At 41.0% G+C, this 20,202-nt stretch overlaps 2 protein-coding genes across 5 annotated transcripts in view; one reads left to right on the forward strand and one right to left on the reverse strand.

The window, feature by feature from the left end:
• The window catches only part of erp44 (endoplasmic reticulum protein 44), a 138,047-nt gene extending 129,606 nt beyond the window's left edge, over positions 1–8,441 (reverse strand). For all 3 annotated transcript variants that reach the window (XR_009647817.1, XM_060862361.1, XM_060862360.1), the window contains exon 1: positions 8,280–8,441. Coding sequence is in view for 2 of the 3 variants with exons in the window: in XM_060862361.1 (XP_060718344.1) it covers positions 8,280–8,336 (57 nt within the window). In the remaining variant the exon portion in view is untranslated. The remainder of the gene's footprint in view (positions 1–8,279) is intronic.
• A 189-nt stretch (positions 8,442–8,630) lies between these two features.
• The window catches only part of invs (inversin), a 43,816-nt gene continuing 32,244 nt past the window's right edge, over positions 8,631–20,202 (forward strand). The window contains exons 1-4 of one of the 2 annotated variants that reach the window (XM_060861268.1): positions 8,631–8,791; positions 12,352–12,453; positions 17,898–18,003; positions 18,356–18,522. In XM_060861268.1, the coding sequence (XP_060717251.1) occupies positions 12,451–12,453; positions 17,898–18,003; positions 18,356–18,522 (276 nt within the window). In that variant the 5' untranslated portion in view covers positions 8,631–8,791; positions 12,352–12,450. The remainder of the gene's footprint in view (positions 8,792–12,351; positions 12,454–17,897; positions 18,004–18,355; positions 18,523–20,202) is intronic. The other variant, XM_060861269.1, reaches the window with a different exon arrangement.

Genomic DNA, 20,202 nt, shown 5'->3' on the forward strand with positions numbered 1-20,202 from the left:
ACACACTCGCGCTCTCTCTCACACACACACACACACTCGCGCTCTCTCACACACACACTCGCGCTCCCTCACACACACACGCTCGCGCTCCCTCACACACACACGCTCGTGCTCCCTCACACACACACGCTCGCGCTCCCTCACACACACACGCTCGCGCTCCCTCACACACACACGCTCGCGCTCCCTCACACACACACGCTCGCGCTCCCTCACACACACACGCTCGCGCTCCCTCACACACACACGCTCGCGCTCCCTCACACACACACACGCTCGCGCTCCCTCACACACACACGCTCGCGCTCCCTCACACACACACACGATCGCGCTCCCTCACACACACACACGATCGCGCTCCCTCACACACACGATCGCGCTCCCTCACACACGATCGCGCTCCCTCACACACACTCGCGCTCCCTCACACACACTCGCGCTCCCTCACACACACACACGATCGCGCTCCCTCACACACACTCGCGCTCCCTCACACACACTCGCGCTCCCTCACACACACACACACTCGCGCTCTCCCTCACACACACACCCGCGCTCGCCCTCACACACACACCCGCGCTCGCCCTCACACACACACCCGCGCTCGCCCTCACACACACACCCGCGCTCGCCCTCACACACACACCCGCGCTCGCCCTCACACACACACCCGCGCTCCCTCACACACACACACACCCGCGCTCCCTCACACACACACACACACTCGCGCTCTCTCTCACACACACACACTCGCGCTCTCCCTCACACACACACTCGCGCTCGCCCTCACACACACACTCGCGCTCGCCCTCACACACACACTCGCGCTCGCCCTCACACACACACTCGCGCTCGCCCTCACACACACACTCGCGCTCGCCCTCACACACACACACTCGCGCTCGCCCTCACACACACACACTCGCGCTCGCCCTCACACACACACACACTCGCGCTCGCCCTCACACACACACACACTCGCGCTCGCCCTCACACACACACACTCGCGCTCGCCCTCACACACACACACTCACTCATGCTCTCACACACACACTCACTCTCACTCACTCTCACACACACTCTCACTCTCACTCACTCTCACACACACACACTCGCGCTCGCCCTCACACACACACACTCGCGCTCGCCCTCACACACACACTCGCGCTCGCCCTCACACACACACTCGCGCTCGCCCTCACACACACACTCGCGCTCGCCCTCACACACACACTGACGCCCCTCTCACACACCACACTCGCGCTCGCCCTCAACACACACACACACTCGCGCTCGCCATCACCACACACACACACTCGCGCTCGCCCTCACACACACACACACTCGCGCTCGCCCTCACACACACACACACTCGCGCTCGCCCTCACACACACACACACTCGCGCTCGCCCTCACACACACACTCGCGCTCGCCCTCACACACACACACACTCGCGCTCGCCCTCACACACACACACACTCGCGCTCGCCCTCACACTACACACACTCGCGCTCGCCCTCACACACACACACAATCGCGCTCGCCCCTCACACACACACCCACTCGCGCTCGCCCTCACACACACACACACTCGCGCTCGCCCTCACACACACACACACTCGCGCTCGCCCTCACACACACACACACTCGCGCTCGCCCTCACACACACACACACTCGCGCTCGCCCTCACACACACACACACTCGCGCTCGCCCGCACCCCCACGCCCACTCGCGCTCGCCCTCACACACACACACACTCGCGCTCGCCCTCACACACACACACACTCGCGCTCGCCCTCACACACACACACACTCGTGCTCGCCCTCACACACACACACACTCGCCCTCACACACACACACACTCGCGCTCGCCCTCACACACACACACACTCGCGCTCGCCCTCACACACACACACACTCGCCCTCACACACACACACACTCGCGCTCGCCCTCACACACACACACACTCGCGCTCGCCCTCACACACACACACACTCGCGCTCGCCCTCACACACACACACACACACTCGCGCTCGCCCTCACACACACACACACTCGCGCTCGCCCTCACACACACACACACATGCGCTTGCCCTCACACACACACACACACACTCGCGCTCGCCCTCACACACACTCGCGCTCGCCCTCACACACACACACACTCGCGCTCGCCCTCACACACACACACACACGCGCTCGCCCTCACACACACACGCGCTCGCCCTCACACACACACGCGCTCGCCCTCACACACACACTCGCGCTCGCCCTCACACACACACACACACTCGCGCTCCCTCACACACACACACACACACTCGCGCTCGCCCTCACACACACACACTCGCGCTCGCCCTCACACACACACACTCGCGCTCGCCCTCACACACACACACTCGCGCTCGCCCTCACACACACACACTCGCGCTCGCCCTCACACACACACACTCGCGCTCGCCCTCACACACACACACTCGCGCCCTCACACACACACACTCGCGCCCTCACACACACACACTCGCGCCCTCACACACACACACTCGCGCCCTCACACACACACACTCGCGCCCTCACACACACACACTCGCGCCCTCACACACACACACTCGCGCCCTCACACACACACACTCGCGCTCACACTCACTCACTCTCACACTCACACACACACACACTCTCTCAATCATACACACTCACACTATGAATCATATACAGACACACACTCCCACACACACACACCTTTACTGTGCATATGTATTACAATATTGACACAAAAGCGGTCACTAAAGACTTTAGTATTTGTGAAAACTTTAAGCTGTTACAAAGAAACAAAAGGGAAATAAAAGCCAAAAATCATCTTTTGAATTCCAGGAGAACAAGGTGTTCTCTTTAGAATGCAACAAAACGTAATGTAAGGTAACAAAGATGCTAGATTAACACTCCAGAGAAACCTGAAGGGTCAAAAGTCCAAAAACTTTATAAAAACTTTTAGAAAACTTTCATATTTGTATCAGTCATAAAGAGGCTGATATTTCAGTCTAAAATTTCTATATATAATTGAGTTCCTAAACAACTTTTCCACTGATGTCAGAGATCCTTTACAACAACGGATTCATTCCACAGTCAGAGACGCAGTAAGAGCATTGGCAGCTCATCCTGTGTGTGGTATTTATTTTTGTAAAACCACATGCAAACCTGAACCGAACAAAAGTAGATTTAACATCTGATGCAAATAATTGATGATGTATATCGTTAAAAAAAAAAAAAGGTCACATTACACTATGAGGTAACCTGCTCTATTAATTCTGCCGTGTTCACATGAGAAACTTCCACTGCGTTCAACCACACTTTCACTATCCATCACTGAAAATATCCCAGCAGGTGGTACCAACATGTCATCGCTGACCCCATGCCCTTTGCTGTAGGTGAGGAAAGTCCATGAGAAGTCCAGAGGTTGTGTGTGTTATCAATACATCATGTTTGCTCTGTTGTAAGCTACATAAGAGGTTCGTTTCACACTGAGATGTATTATGATTTTAAATGTCCATGGTAAACCCTCTTGGGTTAAATTAGGAATTAAAACACGCATAAACTGGTGGTGAAAATGAAAGGAATGGTTTCTTATGAATTCCAGAAAGCTCAAACAGCAAAACTGTCTTTTTTTTTTCTGGCCGATGAATTGCTGGAGATCGTCTGTAGTAATTGTAGCTCGATTTCTACATGAGGGCAACTGTTGGTTGGTCAAAGCATGAATGTGGTTCTTTTACACTGAGAAATAAGTATTTCAGCAGACTATAAGAATTAAGATAGGATATAGAAGTGTGTGTGTGTGTGTGAGGAGTTTACAATCCATCAATCAATGAAATAACTGATTGGGAGCGGACTGATATCCCAGTGTGTTATTACTCCAGTAATAATTTCATCACCATTATTATTTCTCTTACATTGTCAGTTATCGATTAGTTTGTAACTATAAGTTGAAAGAGAAACGAGAAATAAAAAATATAGAGAAAATTCTGTCATAAGATGCTTAACAAACTGATGAATAGTTAAACATACTGATTAAAATGCGTTTAAATCTGTATTTTGAAAAAGACAACAGTAACATAAATTCACCAGATCATGCACCGTGACTAGCTGTGAATCTTCTCACACAAAAGTCTAGACAAAATCTGTACCTGTGGAAAGACCAGCAGAACCGGATCTGCTACTGGAAAGGCAGCATGTTAAGGTGGAAATCCTGATATTGTCACCCTGGGGTCTGTATATTAACTGTCTGGTATTGTAGATTTCCATGCAGGTACAAACCCAACCTGTTACACCATTTCCCTAAAACATCATTTTCACCAAACTTCCTCCCTCTGGCCATTTGTATAAACGTTTGGCGTCCCACATGTCCGTATTCTAGGTCTGCTCTGGTTCATTTTAAATGCTAAGTGAAATGCAGTACTGTTTCTCAAGCAAAGATGATACCCAAGTGTGCTATCCTATTTATCTTTACTTATGACACCTTTTGGCTCTACCATTAAATCTCTACTATTTAAGGCATTTGGCAAACACCCTTATCCAGAGCAACTTTCCACTCACAACCTTCCGATTTGCAGTCCAACACCTTAACCACTAAGCTAGCACATCCCACGTTGTAGCGGAGTGCCCGTTTTCACTTTGCACACAATATACCATGTACTTAACCATTATGTGATGATAAGCATAGCTAATGATCTCTCTCTCTCTCTCTCTCACACACACACACACACACACACACACACAAGGGGTCAGTGATCCAAACCCCTTCAGCTCTCCAGATCTGCCTGATCCATCCTGATGCCCTACTTCTGGTTGGAGACTCATCGCTTTGAAGCCGTTTCCTGCTGCTGAAAATCGCTCCACATGGACAGCCTGGAGAGACATGGGATTGCTGTGGAATAGTTCTTAAAACAAGTCTCCATCAGTGACCACCAGGTAACTTGACAGACAAAACTAATGTAATGGGAGGGATTTCTAATAACACTCAGATGAGGAGTCTGGTTCCTCTCAAGGTTTCTTCTTCATATCGTTTCAGGGAGTTTTTCCCTTACCGCCACCTTTGGCTTGTTCGTTAGGGATAAATTTTACATTTATAAAATCCTATCCTAAATTTACATAAAGCTCGAAATACTCTAAAGCTCCTTGTGACAATACACATACAAATAAGATACTGTACAAAGATAGTGTAAGACTATCGTAATATGAAACATGCTCCTCGTTCTGAATGGCAAATTTACTTAAGCGTTAGCTTATATTTGTTTAGGGATCGGTCGAGTTCTGCTGCAATACAGGTTTAAAAAAAACAACAATAAAACATCTCAGTGTGTTTCTAATGTGATAGTGAGCCCAGTGACCCAGTAAAAAAAAAGACTCTAACCCACCGTAATAACATATTTAAACGCACACACGCAGACAGTACACAAGCCATATGGCAAGCACAGCCATATTGCTGGCAGCTAGTGAACAGTGCTGCTTAAAATCGTCAACTAATCTCACTCCTACTGTCAGCAAAACATAACAGAAGTAGAAACGAGCCAACTCCAAGATTAATCCACGATCCGCACAATACGGCATGCTGCCCATAGTTAGACCTCCTAAGATCCTGGCACAATAAGAAGAGCAACACCAACTGCCACAATAGACATAACAGATGAGGTAATACATGAATAAGGAAGCCTGACGGACTGTTCGTGAAACGTACACACGAGTTGAACCGTTGCATTATAACACGATAACATGGTAGCTGTTTTGGCTCGAAGGCTTGACAGGGACTTTTAGAACACAAAGTTCTTAAGATATTCCAAAGTTTTAACAGGATTCACCGTCCTCAATTGGAAAGGTAGTAGGAGGAAAATAGTTTCACTATCGCAATTAGGGGTGAGAAATGTAGCAACGGATGAGGGAGGTGTCAGGTGTCAGCAATTATTCACAAGAACAAGCATCACACAGGTCAGCAGTACAAGAATCCAGCATGACACTTCTTTGGTATGGGAAAATAATTAACCAAATATCAACATTTTAACAAACACGGTTTTCTTCTCTATATAAGTACAGGCATTTAAACTCACTCCAACTTATACTGATAATAAGTGTATTAGGATGCAGAAAAAGCTTCACCCTCAGATCCTACAGCACAATATTAATTTCTAGACCAAATTCAATATTATTTAACAAAGTACAACAGGAGGTCATTAAGTTCTTACTAATAATACAAAGAAGCTGATTAATAATAATTATAATAAGCTCAAAATATATATGTTAAATGATGGTTTAAGCAAAGTGACTTCAGGAGAAAAAGTTTGAAGTGACTGAAAATAAAACAGTTTGGAAGAATTCTATTATGATCCAGAATGAACGTTTGTATTTAAACGCTCACATCCCTTCATTCCACCACCTTCCAACTTGCTAATATAGCACTCCTAAGAGCTGATTGCGAAGAAAAACAGACGATTATAGCACTTGTGATCATTCTCAATAAATCTGTGTGTATGCTGTGCTGGATAACATGCTTTAAAGTGACATGAAGCTTTTGCTGCCTCTCAATTCGTCTACTATCTGTCCAAGATTGGAATTAGTGTGTCCCAAAGAGTAGTATGTTCAAACAAGTATCGAAATGTACCTGGATGATCTACGATAACGAGTATATTTTCAAAGTGTGGACAATTTTTCAGCAAATACTGCTTATAAGTGCTTTATAACGGATTGCTTCGCCGCAATTAAAGGCATTTCAGAGAGGTGTAAATAAAACAAGGGAATTGTAAATTAAATTATGCATTCTAAATGAGTAATAATGATTGAAGAAAAGCTGAAAGTGGGCATGTGGTAGCCTAGTGGTTAAGGTGTTGGGGTAACAATCGGTAGGTTGTGAGTTCGATCCCAGGTCCACTGTCAGGCCCCTGAACAAGGCCCTTAACCCTCAATTGCTCAGTTGTATACAACTTAAATAACGCAAGCCACTCTGGATATAAGAGCGTCTGCTAAATGCTGGAAATGTAAATATAAATGTAAATAAAATGCAATAAAGAGTTTGTTTACAGTGTGCAGAACCACACAACAATGTTTTCTTCCTTTACATGATGTGTTTGTACGTCCCAGCACTTAAACACTCTGGTCACAATCAAAACAATCTTTTCTTCACAATTACTATTGTTTATACAACATCATCCTACACATGTTTACTGTACAAGCAGCAAGGCCTGTGTTACATTTACATCACTCTAAGAACAGCACAGCGCTTCAAACTAGTTCCGGGTTGCCAGCCAATCAGATTAAGCCACAACAGAGAAATCGACCAATCAGGTTCTTCCTAACGGACTGGATGTAAAGGAACGGAATGCATCCCAAAATAACTCCATAAACTTGAGTTAAGTTAAATACTACATTCGATGGATAAAACTGGAGAAACAAAAGTTAAAACAACCAATTCAGCGCACAAACATCAGGAGAACTTCCTGATGTTATAGTTCTGCTTAGTTTTGAAACGACTAGGTTTTAATCTTCTGTTTATTTTTTCACACACACTGAAACCCTAAAACACCGAATGTAACAGCGCATAATAAAAATTACCGTAATAACCGGCGTTTATTTACCAGATATCCGCATTTGTAAACACTTAAACCTAGACTGCAGACAGAGTAGATGCTTTATTGTCTCTAAAACAGTTTCAATACACCACGAAACTCTGTGTTTACACGCAGTCAGAACACATTCAGGCAAAACTACAGAAATAAGTTTACAAGTAAAAAAAATAAACAAACAAACAAAAGGATTAGAAATAATGCAGCGTTCACTAACCCTCACTGGAAGCTAATCGTATCGCTAGACAACAGATAAAGTTAGCAAGTCAGCTAATTCGTTAATATACCTGTTTGGGAAACATATCGCCACGTTGATTTACTTGCCAGATGTCTTAATAATAGTTAGAAAACTAACTAGTCATGCTAACTAGCTAGAAACCCGTCAATCAGGTCAGTGCACACAGTTAGCCGGGTTACGATAGAACTACATATACGGCTAAAATATTAAAATTATACACACAGGATTGATACAAGATCTCTAACGTTACTTTGCACACGTTATACATCTATAAGTGAAGTTTGTAATATACTGTAAAAGCTCCTGACGTGCACTTAACTCCTGGTTAGCTTCACATGCTAACATGCTAACAGGCTAACCTGCTAGCATAACTTGTAGTGCAAAAGAAGTCCGAGTGATGATAAAAGTGCACAAATGTGCACGAGGTCTTACCAGTAGTATGCTGAAATAGTGGAGTTCAGAGGCGGGCGTGAATAAAATTAATTTCATTGTACAGTGGAGTTGATTCGGGATTATGATGTTAAATGTTTCCAGTCTCTCGACACCACCTCCCTCTCCAATGCCGCAAGGAAACGACGGACAGTACGCCGACCCGACTCCCGGAACTTCAGGGAATTCCGGATGTCTACACAGGAATTATGGGTAATGTAGTCCATTATAATGATTTTTATATTCAACAACCGAGCACTTGAACTACAAACCCCAAAATCACCACCTATGCGGAACTTGTATCTTCACGGTACTTGTAGTTTTTCAAAATAAATAATCCAGACGTGTTTGCAGTATGGAAAAAAAAAAGAAAAAGTTTTAGCGGTCTGATTTTAGCCTTAAAAAATCCTAAAGAAAAGAGCTACAACAATGAAAAGACCGTGAATGTTTTTTTTACAGTGTGCGCGAGGTTGCATGCAGCCATTTAAAGCTACTAGTGTTTCATCTTGAATGAGGTAAGTTGCATCACAGAGAATCTTGAGCTGTGGTTTATTTTCTAGGAAATCTGGCAACTGTGTTGAGTTATTAGACCTCAACATACATGTTGCACAAGCTGGCACCTATTACTAGGAAACTAGCTTTTTTTCCCAGCTCCTTTATTGACAGTGATCTTATAAAAAATCTTTAACTTTGTGAATCAGTGTTTACAGAGTTGTGATGAGTCGAGGTTTATTTCAGGACGACTAATTTGCTATGATTTGCTCTGATAATTCACTTGACTTTTTTGTGTTTTATCTGAACCTGAAACTGTTTTATATGTATCTGAATGTTCTTCTCAAATCCAGTATTAGTTTTGCTGAAACAGGGAAATACAGAGAGAATACGCCTTTTCTGAAGCTAGTAAGTGTTGTGTGTTGTGTTATGTGACATCACCATGAGCCTTTAGCTTTAGTTGACAAGCTGTCAAAAGAAAAACACAACTGAAGGCTCACAAACAACCAGATGTTTATATCTGTTGTTGTTGTGGATGATGATGATGGTGATGATGATAGATAGATAGATAGATAGATAGATAGATACAACTATCTATATATAGATCTATCTATCTATCTATATATAGATAGATATAGATGTAAAGATATGTACAGCATGTGAGATATATGTGTATATATATATATATATATATATATATATATATATATATATATGCGTGTGTGTGTGTGTGTGTGTATATGTAAACATATGTACAGCATGTAACACACACACACACACACACATATATATATATATGTATATATATATATATATATATATATATATATATATATATATATATATATATATAGGTATATATGTAAACATATGCACAGTGGATAAATATAAAGGCTATAAGAGACACATAAATAAAATAGTGCAGATGTATGTAAAGCACAATATGTGTAGAGGATGAGGAGTATAAAAAATGCAATATGTACATTGTATGTATGTATGTATGTATGTATGTATGATGATAATGATGCCTTAACTTTTACACCCTTAAGTCCACATTAATTCATATATTTATTCATTCATTCATTTATTCACACCCAACAATTCCATCACAGGACTCCATCACACTGATACACACCTAGGGATATATTAGATTAGATTACATTATATTACATTCAAATTATACACAGATCGGCTATAACATTAAAACCACTGACAGGTGACGTGAATAATTTGTTACAACTCACTGTAGCAATCTTTATCTATAAAGACGTGGCACTTGTCAAGGTGTGGGATATATTAGACTGCAAGCAAACAGTCAGTTCTCAAGGATGATGTGTTGGAAGCAGGATCAACAGACAAGACTTTCAGTAGGATAACTCAATTCAATTCAATTTATTTATATAGAGCTTTTAACAATTCATATTGTCCCAAAGCAGCTTTACAGAAGAATAGAAACAGAAGAGAAAAAAAAATATATATATTTTATATATGTGTATATATATATATATATATATATATATATATATATATATATATATATATATATATATATATATATATACATACATACATACATACATACATACGTATGTATATGTATATATATATAAAACGTATGTATATATATATATATATATATATATATATATATATATATATATATATATATATATATATATATATATATATACATATAAATATAATAAGAAAAAAATAGAATAAAAAATAAATGAATACATACATTTAAAGTTTAAAATTAATTTAAAAATATTAACTTAAATTTTAAAATACTATATATCTGTAACATCTATCTGTAATGAGCAAGCCGGATGTGATGGTGGCAAGGAAAAACTCCCTGAGATGATATGAGGAAGAAACATTGAGAGGACCATCCTCATTTGGGTGACACTGGACAGTAAGATAATGCAAAGATCTCCAAATTCTCAGTGGGATGTGCTGGACAAACAAGTCTGATCCATGGAGACGCCACCTAACAAATTACATTACTTGAGGGATCTGCTGCTAAAGTCTTGGTGCCACTTTATGCATCAGAGCTGATATAGCAGTACAAGGTGGACCTTCATAATATTAGGCAGGTGGTCATAATGTTATGGCCGATAAGTCTCCATTAAGAAAGATTATGTTATGTAGTCTTAATAGCAATACTCAGCTACATGGTTGATAGTGTATCTAGTGTACAATGGTGCTTTGTGATACCTTTGCCCCTGCCCTTTGGAGCTTGTTGGAGGTGTCACTGACTTGAATTTTAAGGGATTTTTGTAGCTATCATCATGTTTTTTCAGTCTGTTTGTTATCTGGTTGTTAGTACACCAGCAGTTTGTCCAAATTGCTATATCGGCTAAGCCAGTTCTGTTGTATTCGCTCTGATAGATTTTTCCCCTTTTCTCAGCTTCACAATGACTTGCTTTTCTGGTCTACATGTCCGTTCATCCTTTTCAACAACAAATACAGTGTTTATAGTCAAACCACAAGTACATTGTTTTAGAGCTATTAATTAACCAATCAATCTAACAGGCCACACCTGAGCAACAAGAAAACAGTCAGTCATGTGTTCCAATATTTGTGAACACTTGAAAAATAAGCGAGCTGAAGTAAAAGCTGTTATGTTCCATGTCGTTTAACAAATCTAAATGGAAAAATCAGGAAATGAAGGTTAAAATTTGTATCTATTTTCTGATGTTCATCTTTTGAGCTCAAACTCAAATCTCTGTTGAAGTTCCAGTTCATCCCGCTGGTGTTCAGTAGGATTTGAGGTCAGGGCTCTGTGCTCTTTTCACTCCTCCTTTGCCAAACAATGTCTTCAGGAAGCTCTGTTTGTGGCCAAGGTCCTTGTCATGTTAATACAGATTTGATCTTTTCAGTTCCAGCGAAGGGAAATTGTAAAGCTACGACACATACAGAGACATCCTGTTCAAGTATGTGTTTCGTTCAGTTTATAGAAGCTCCATATTTGAGTGTGATGGTCTGGGGTCTACAAATGGTATGACCATATAGTGACCATAATTCTTAATATTTAAAAATGGCGATATATTTATAACAGACAGGATTCCTCTGGCCACCTCACATATAAATATATAAGCACTGTATTTTGCTCAAATCTTTCTTCTTGTTATTTGGCACTCACTCGTTTAGTGAGGTTTGCATTTAATGTTCGCGGCATTGTAGCTCACTAAGGCAGATGTAGTATTTATTTGTTTGTTTATTTAGTTAGTTATATTATTTATAACAAATTAAATAGAACTAATGTATAGTATACGTATAGTTACAACTTACTTATAATATTGAATTAAAATTAAGCTAAAAGGTTAAGCAGATAATCAGTGTAATGTGAGAATGGAGTATAATGTATTCAGTCAGAAGATCAGCTTTGGCAGACTGACTCAGAGCAGGTGTTTGGTGTGTGTGTGTGTGTGTGTGTGTGTGTGTGTGTGTGTGTGTGTGTGTGTGTGTGTGTGTGTGTGTGTGTGTGTGTGTGTGTGTGTGTGTGTGTGTGTGTGTGTGTGTGTGTGTGTGTGTGTGTGTGTGTGTGTTGTATGTTTTAACCACTGTCTCTGATCCTCAGGAAGGTGGGGACCTGCAGCGTTTCTTGGCCCAGGGAGGGAACACAGAGCTGGGCAACATCTGCTGAGGCCTCCTGCTTCCTCCTGTCCTGTACTCCATCATGGTAAGAGGCAATGGGTTGCTTTTCATCTAACTGAGCCCTTCTAATTATTCAAACCAAACTAACCGGTGATATCTGCTACCCATTTACCTGCAAAGAAATCTCTCAGTGCCGTACCCAGTCATGCATCAGTCAAGCTTAAAGCGAGGCTTCAGATTAAACTGAAGGACAATTACATACACTAAAGTATGTAATTATGGTATTAATGACTTCTCACTACATGTCCTTGACTCTTCGTGAGAAGTCATTAATACCATAATTACATACTTTAGTGTTAAACACAATTGCACACAACTTGAACGTGAATCTAAGTCAAGTCAAGTCAAATGGTTGATCCTACGTGCTGTACGTGATATCATATAGTGCCATAAATTACGTCTCTATATATTATAACATATATTATATTATTAGCTCTGACATCATAAGACAAACATGAATTTTATGAGACGTTAGGACAGACCTCACATTAACAGGGAGACTGTACCAGATTTCAGAACCAACCTTAGATGGCTGATAGCACATACTGTAGCAGATCTTAGCATGACGTCAATACTAACGCAAAGTTGATTGTTATTTTTCAATAACAGCACATCCAGAAAGTGTATTTTTTTTCTCCCTCTTACACTACAGCAACTCTAACAAATTTGTATTTACGATTAAAGCCTTACACGTTTCAGACATAAAAAAAACAGGACATGGGATGATTTGGATCACATCTGGACTTCTCCTCTTGGACTTCCGCATAGTTATGTGGGATGGTTACTCTAAATTGCCCTTAGATGTGAACGAGTGAGTATTTATTTCTCCCCTGTGTTCAGATGAAGCTCTGATTGAAGATAAATGAATTTCAAGAGGATGAATGAAATGTTTATAAAGGGAGATAACTGAATTCCGCTTGTTCTTCCAGTCAGTTTATGGAAATCTGTATCTCAGTGAGCTGTATTCAACCTGAATTAAGGCTGAAAGCGTTTTGGATGAAAGCGTCAAATGAGGAAAAAAAAAAGAGAAAGGTTATACACTGTACAGTATACTTAGATATGGAAGACTATGCTGTAGTAGGTATTTCTGAGAATGTCAAAACGGTGCCACGAGATATTATAGCACCGTAGGAGCCACCGTTCACGGATGAATCTCAGCATGCAGTCTGTTTGGCTGACTTTTCTCCACTGCCATGTACCAGGCTCCACAACGACTATGACCCTGATGTTAATATTTGATGAAGTAAGGGCTAAGTGAATGTTTCTCTAGGAGGCATAGCCATCTCTGAGGTTAAGTGGGCTGTTAATAATTGATGGGCTGCTGATTCTTTTATGGCTGCATGAGCGTGTTAATAGAATAATGCAATACCGCTTACCGACTGCGCTGAGACAGTAATGTTTTGTGTGCGTGTGAGCATGTGTTTGCAAACTAATATGATTAGTATGTGTGTAATGAATAACATGTGTGCAAACATACACACACCACACAGTCCTGGAGAATAATGCATCTCTATCTGCAGGTTACATATCCATCTAGATTAGACCTCATTTTCTCTCTCTCTCTCTCTCTCTCTCTCTCTCTCTCTTTCTCTCTCTCTCTCTCTGTCATTGATTTTCTGTTTGTTTTTGCAATCGCATTATTTCCAATCGCCACCAGCCAAATAGCCCTTCTCTTACTAATTGGACGTTTAATTAGATCACAAATTTAGCCCAATTAGGTGTGGTGGGAAGGAAAGGTGAGCCTACGGCCACGTGCGGCGTACGTGTTTCATTCGCAGGAGTGGGAACAAAAAAGAAGAATATAGCTCTTTTGCGCTATTTATGATGCAGGACGATGCTGGTTTGTTTATGAGCGGATCCTCTACCGGCCCAAACAAACAGCGGTTTACGAGGATTACGATTCGTACCAACCGTAAGCACAACAGCTGTTAAAATCAATACAGTTTCCTGACACACCATCGTTTATAGATCGTTTATAAATCAATCCTGTGCTTCTGTCAGTCAGTCATCATTATTTCACTCGGTTTAGTTTAATTAACAAAAGTCTAAACAAGTAATTGTAAATATATACATTAATACTCCAGTACTTAAGTACTTATTCTGGTGTATTTATACTTCAGTAGGTACTGAAATTAAAAACTTGTACTTTTAGTTAGATTTAAAAAAAAAAAAAAAAAAAAAAAAAAGAAAATACTCATTATATTTAAATTTAGACCTTTAGAGTACACGTGTGTGTGTGTGTGTGTGTGTGTGTGTGTGTGTGTGTGAGCGTATACAAAGAGCTTTTCTTCATCGTCAAGCTAATGACTGCATATAAAAAGTAAAGTTAAAAAAAAAAAAGTAGTAAAAAAATATTAGCAGTTTGTGTCCATTCATCAGTTCCACTGTCTGATGCTACACAGTGTCATCGGTGCTCTAGATATCTGTGTGTAACTGATAACACCCTGATAAGCACACTGGTCCTACCTCAGTAAAATGTTTCAGTAAGCAGATACTCATAAAGTGAGCAACTTTCAGTTTCTCTGCGTTAATTTCCCCTTTTGAAGTTGTAAAATGTCTGGAACTCTTTGAAACTTTATAATAACACAAGTGGTTGGTATTTTTATCATTTCAGATAAGGTTGGGGATTTGCGTGTTGTGTTTATTTAAAAAAAATGATATTGTATTTCAAAGAAAACACATTATCTATCTGTCTATCTGTCTGTCTGTCTGACTGTCTGTCTGTCTGTCTGTCTTGTGTGTGTGTGTGTGTGTGTGTGTGTGTGTGTGTGGTATTGATTCTCCCACTAGTGTTGAAAAGGTTATAGAATTTTTGTAAACTTAACATAACACAAGTCCTCAGGACATAAGTGCTGTATAATTTCTGACGACGTTAGGGATTTGCAGGTTCTGTTTATTATAAAAACAGTACACAACACTCCTAGGACGCACGATGCTGTCTCAGCGGTGTTACCCAACATAGACTGATTCCTTATCTTGTGTACCATCTGAGTATATTTGATCCCTGATGCGTATTGTGCATTTGAGGAAAATACACGCGGGACGGATCTGCCTTGTAAAAACAACATATACGTCCAGTCTGTATGTCACTGACTAATAGAACGTACAGCTCTCAGCTTAAGAGTGAAAAAAAATTCCAAAAAACTTTGTGTTGATAGCATATTTATGTACTAACGACTTTATTGGGTAGTGTTTTAATTGGGCTTTTGGATATGATTGACAGCGCTGGAGCTCTCTAATTGCATTACCCCCTGCCCAGAAGGGGCGACACCTCCATTACCTGAGGAGCTTCTTTGTCCGTATGCATTATGGGTAATCTCAGCTAATGAGCCGCAAGGCGATGGTTTGGTTCATCCCTGATCTCCCGGAGGACCGAGCCCACTACTTGTTCTCCTGAGAGAAAGTGTGTTAATGATCCGTCCTCTGAGATTGTGGCTGAAACTTGCTTCTTGTGAGCATTCGGGGAGTTTTAGCTACGCACCGAGACAAAGGACTGTGTGGAAGCGCATTTGTTGCCACACAAGCTTCTATAATTAACTTCTGACCTAGTTATGGTTCTTTATTATTCTTTCTCTTTAAATCTTGAGTCATCTGCCTGGTCCTTAAGATGTTGGCAGGGAGTCGGTAGGAAGGGTGAGTGAGTTGACCTGGAGAGTTGTCCCCCCCTAACCCACACGCGCGCACACACACACACACACACACACACACAAACACACACACTGCCTGCTTCTTTTGTTTGCAGATTATGTGAATTTCTAATGTATCCCTGAGCATCTGTTGAAAAGAATGGATGTCTGTTTAGGCTGTTTTAAAATGTTTCACTAAGGGACTCATTTACACGTCTTCACCTTATCTGAATTTAACTGCATAAACTGTGAAAATTCTGTGCACTTATTTACATTTACAACTTTTTATTTTGTGTGTGTTTGTGTGTGTCTGTATCTCTCCCTCACCCTCTCTTGGATGTAGCCTGGAGGAAATTAGGGAAAGCTTGTGGTTTGATATGAACGAAACCCCTCTGTCATGGAAAATCACTTCCCACACAATGCACCCCCCCATACACACACCAACCCACAGTTGCACTCACCAACACAGACCATATTCCTCACATACTCACCTCTGTCTCAAAGGCATCCCCCTGCTGTCTTTTTTCCACACCACCATTCCAAAAACCCAAAGTTTTCGTGTGTGTGTGTGTGTGATGTCTTGTTTCCTTAGTTAAAGAATTCAGAGGCACATAAAGCTGAATTACAGTGCGTCAGACATCATTTAAATGCTTTAATCAAAAAACACAAACACTGACACACATAAACACACACACGCTACTGAAGTTACTGAAGAGTTTTACGAGTCTATAGTAACTAACCCCAATTACCCCCTGTGAGGAGCGTGAGAACAGCATGGCTAATTACTTTAGTGTGTGTTATAGAGGAGAGAACGAGAGAGAGAGAGAGAGAGAGAGAGAGAGAGAGAGAGAGAGAGAGATTTAATAAATTAGCATATCCAAACATTTAGTCAATCCATATAATAAAATGTGGGTTAGATTATTTTGAATGTCAGCCTTGTTGCTTTTTTCAATTAATTCAGTTTAAGATCATCCTCAGTTCACGTCTGTCAATCAAAGCATGTTTTTTTAATTGTTGACACAAATCAGTGTTACTGATTATAATCCTTCTTCCTTTAATAGATTTTATTTTCTGATCAGTTACTGTTATTTTTAAAGCTTACTTCAGTTGAGGCGTAGGACTTCACAATAATCATCATTATATCACAAAAATCTGTATTTTTAATTGTGTGTGTGTGTGTGTGTGTGTGTGTGTGTGTGTGTGTGTAGTTTCCGAGCCATGTTTTAAAAAAAATCTAATAAAAAAACACCTTTTGACCAATCAGATTTGAGAATACAACCACAGGGTTTAATGTTTGGCCCAATTTCCTTTTAATTGTTGTGAATTTAGCAGTTCTATAAAGACACTAATGCAAAAACACTACTGTTTTTTGAGGTAGTGGGTGTAGTGATACCAGGTAACTCCAAAAAAGTCTTGGTTCTGGGTGTTGTTTTGATTCAGGGCCTGCTGGAAGAAGCTCCTCCTCATTCTCTTTGTGTTTGTCTTTTAGATCTCTCCACAAAATATCTAATCTTTTCTCAGCTTTCCATTAACACTTGGAAATCACCAACACGCTCATTGACTATATACAACAATAATAGAATAACAAATAATCTGCCCTGTGCTACCTACTTCCTGAATTACTAAACTCTCTTCCTGTATGGCAATACTCAGGTGCCTCAGCTGTGTGTGCACACATGTGTGTGTGCATGTGTGTGTTACTACTGTTGTCTGTCAGTTCCTGTAAACGTCACAAAACCCCTCAATTTGGAATGTATCATGTTGGCTTTAGAGTGCAATGTGTGAAATCTGACACTGACTGTGTGTGTGTGTGTTTGTGTGTGTGTGTGTGTGTGTTTTTCAGGCTACAGAACAGCCTTTGAAGACATCAGGCCCCGCCCCCTTAAGCTCGCAGGTGCATGCAGCAGCCGTGAATGGAGACAGGAGCACCTTACAGAGACTGATCACAGGTATACACACACACACACACACACACACACACACACACACACACACACACACACACACACACACACACAGAGTGATACTCTATATTTATTATTACAGCAGCTGATCAAAGATACTGACAAACACTTACAGAAATCTAGGAATAATTATAAATAAATGAATAATAATAATAATAATAATAATAATTATTATTATTATTATTATTATTATTATTATTATTATTATTATAAGGAAGCAAAAGGTTTCCATTTGGTTAATGAAGTTAATAATTATGCAAATAGAAGGTCCTTGGAAGGATATTATGACATAAGAGTGTGTGTGTGTGTGTGTGTGTGTGTGTGTGTGTGCGCACAGCAGAACCATGTTTGAGAGACAGCGAGGATCAGTTTGGCAGAACTCCTCTGATGTACTGCGTGCTGGCTGACCGTTTAGATTGTGCTGAGACGTTACTGAAGGCCGGCGCCTCCGTAAACAAAGCTGATCGCAGCAAAAGGACTGCCCTGCATCTCGCTGCACAGAAGGTGACACACATCTGTACACACACACATTCTTAAAGACACGTCTCTCACTCTCTGACTCTCATTCTCTGACATCTTCAGTGTGCTACCTTTCATTTTTTTTTAGCTGTAACTTCACACACAGGACTCTAAAACACTTTATAGACATAGGGACCCTACTGCCCTACGTAGGGACCCTACTGCCCCCTAGTGATTAAAACATTTCCAGTTTTGTCTCATGTCTGGTTTCGGACATTCGGTTTTGACATAACAAATAAACAGTGAAACGTCCCAAGCCACTGAGACGTGATCAAAAATCAGTGTATGAGGTGAAAAAAAAACAAAAAAAAAAACAAATGACAAAAACATGACATCTGTAAGAGCAGAGTAGAGAGAGAAGACACAGAGCAGAGGAAGAAGAGTAGTTGATGGGGACTGCTCTGACACCTAGATCAATAAGAGCTGTAGCTTTGGGATTAACACACTAATTGGGCTGAGGATAGAGACCAAATACCCAGACACACACACACACACACACACACACACCAGGTTCACTGCTGAATCTTATGGTAGTGGAGATGATACACACACACACACACACACACATACACACACACACACACACCAGGTCATGTTTAAATGGTGATAGAGATGATGCACGTGTGGGGGCAAACACACACACTAGGACATGTTTAAATGATGATATAGATGGTGCATATACACACACACACACACACACACATACCAGGTACTTTTTAAATGATGGTAGAGATGACACACAAACACACATCCCAGGACATGTTTAAATTATTATATAGATCATGTATAAACACACACACACCAGGACATGTTTAAATGATGATATAAATGGTGCACACACACATACCAGGTCATGTTTAAATGGTGGTAGAGATACACACACACACACACACACACACACACCAGATTCACTGCTAAATCTTTTAAATGGTGTTAGAGCTGATATACACACACACACACACAGATGCACACACGCACACACACATTTTTAACCTCTTAGTATTTGTAATGTAGTAAGTAGCAGATTTAATATCACATAGTGTCTTCAAAAAACTGTTAAATTCAGCAACATTGAAAACGAAATTGGGCCGAACACTGAACCTTGTGTAACACAACATGGTGTATCAGTGTGGTTGTATTCTCAAATTTGATTAGTCAAAAGGTGTTTTTTTTTTTTTTTATTTGTATTTTTTAAAGCATGTCTCAGACACTGTTTAAGGCTTTAACAATCTTCAGGTTTCTATTAAAGCATTTGTTTCCATATCTAATAGTTTCTATAGTAACAGCTCACTCTAAGGGATCGTCTAAACCTAATAATAAACAAAGCTTCGAGTCTTTGATGTGGTGACGTTTTTTGTTAAGAGACGTTTATGTAACATTTATGGAAGGACTCCTGGGTGTGAGCACTTTGTGATGTTACAGTACTTTGTAATTTTTCCCAGTATGGGAAAGGCTTCCAGCAGAGGATTTTGCACTTTGTGGGTTATTGGTAAAATGCCAAATTAGAATACAAGCCTTTATTTTGTCACATATACATTACAGCACAGTTAAATTGTTTCTTCGCATTTCCACACACTGGAGGTTGGGGTCAGAGCACAGGGTCAGCCCTTATACAGTGCCCCGGATCAGAGAGGGTTAAAGGCCTTGCTCAAGGGCCCAATGGTG

The sequence above is a fragment of the Tachysurus vachellii genome, chromosome 25 (genome assembly GCF_030014155.1).
Source record: "Tachysurus vachellii isolate PV-2020 chromosome 25, HZAU_Pvac_v1, whole genome shotgun sequence".
Classification (NCBI taxonomy): Eukaryota; Metazoa; Chordata; class Actinopteri; order Siluriformes; family Bagridae; genus Tachysurus; species Tachysurus vachellii.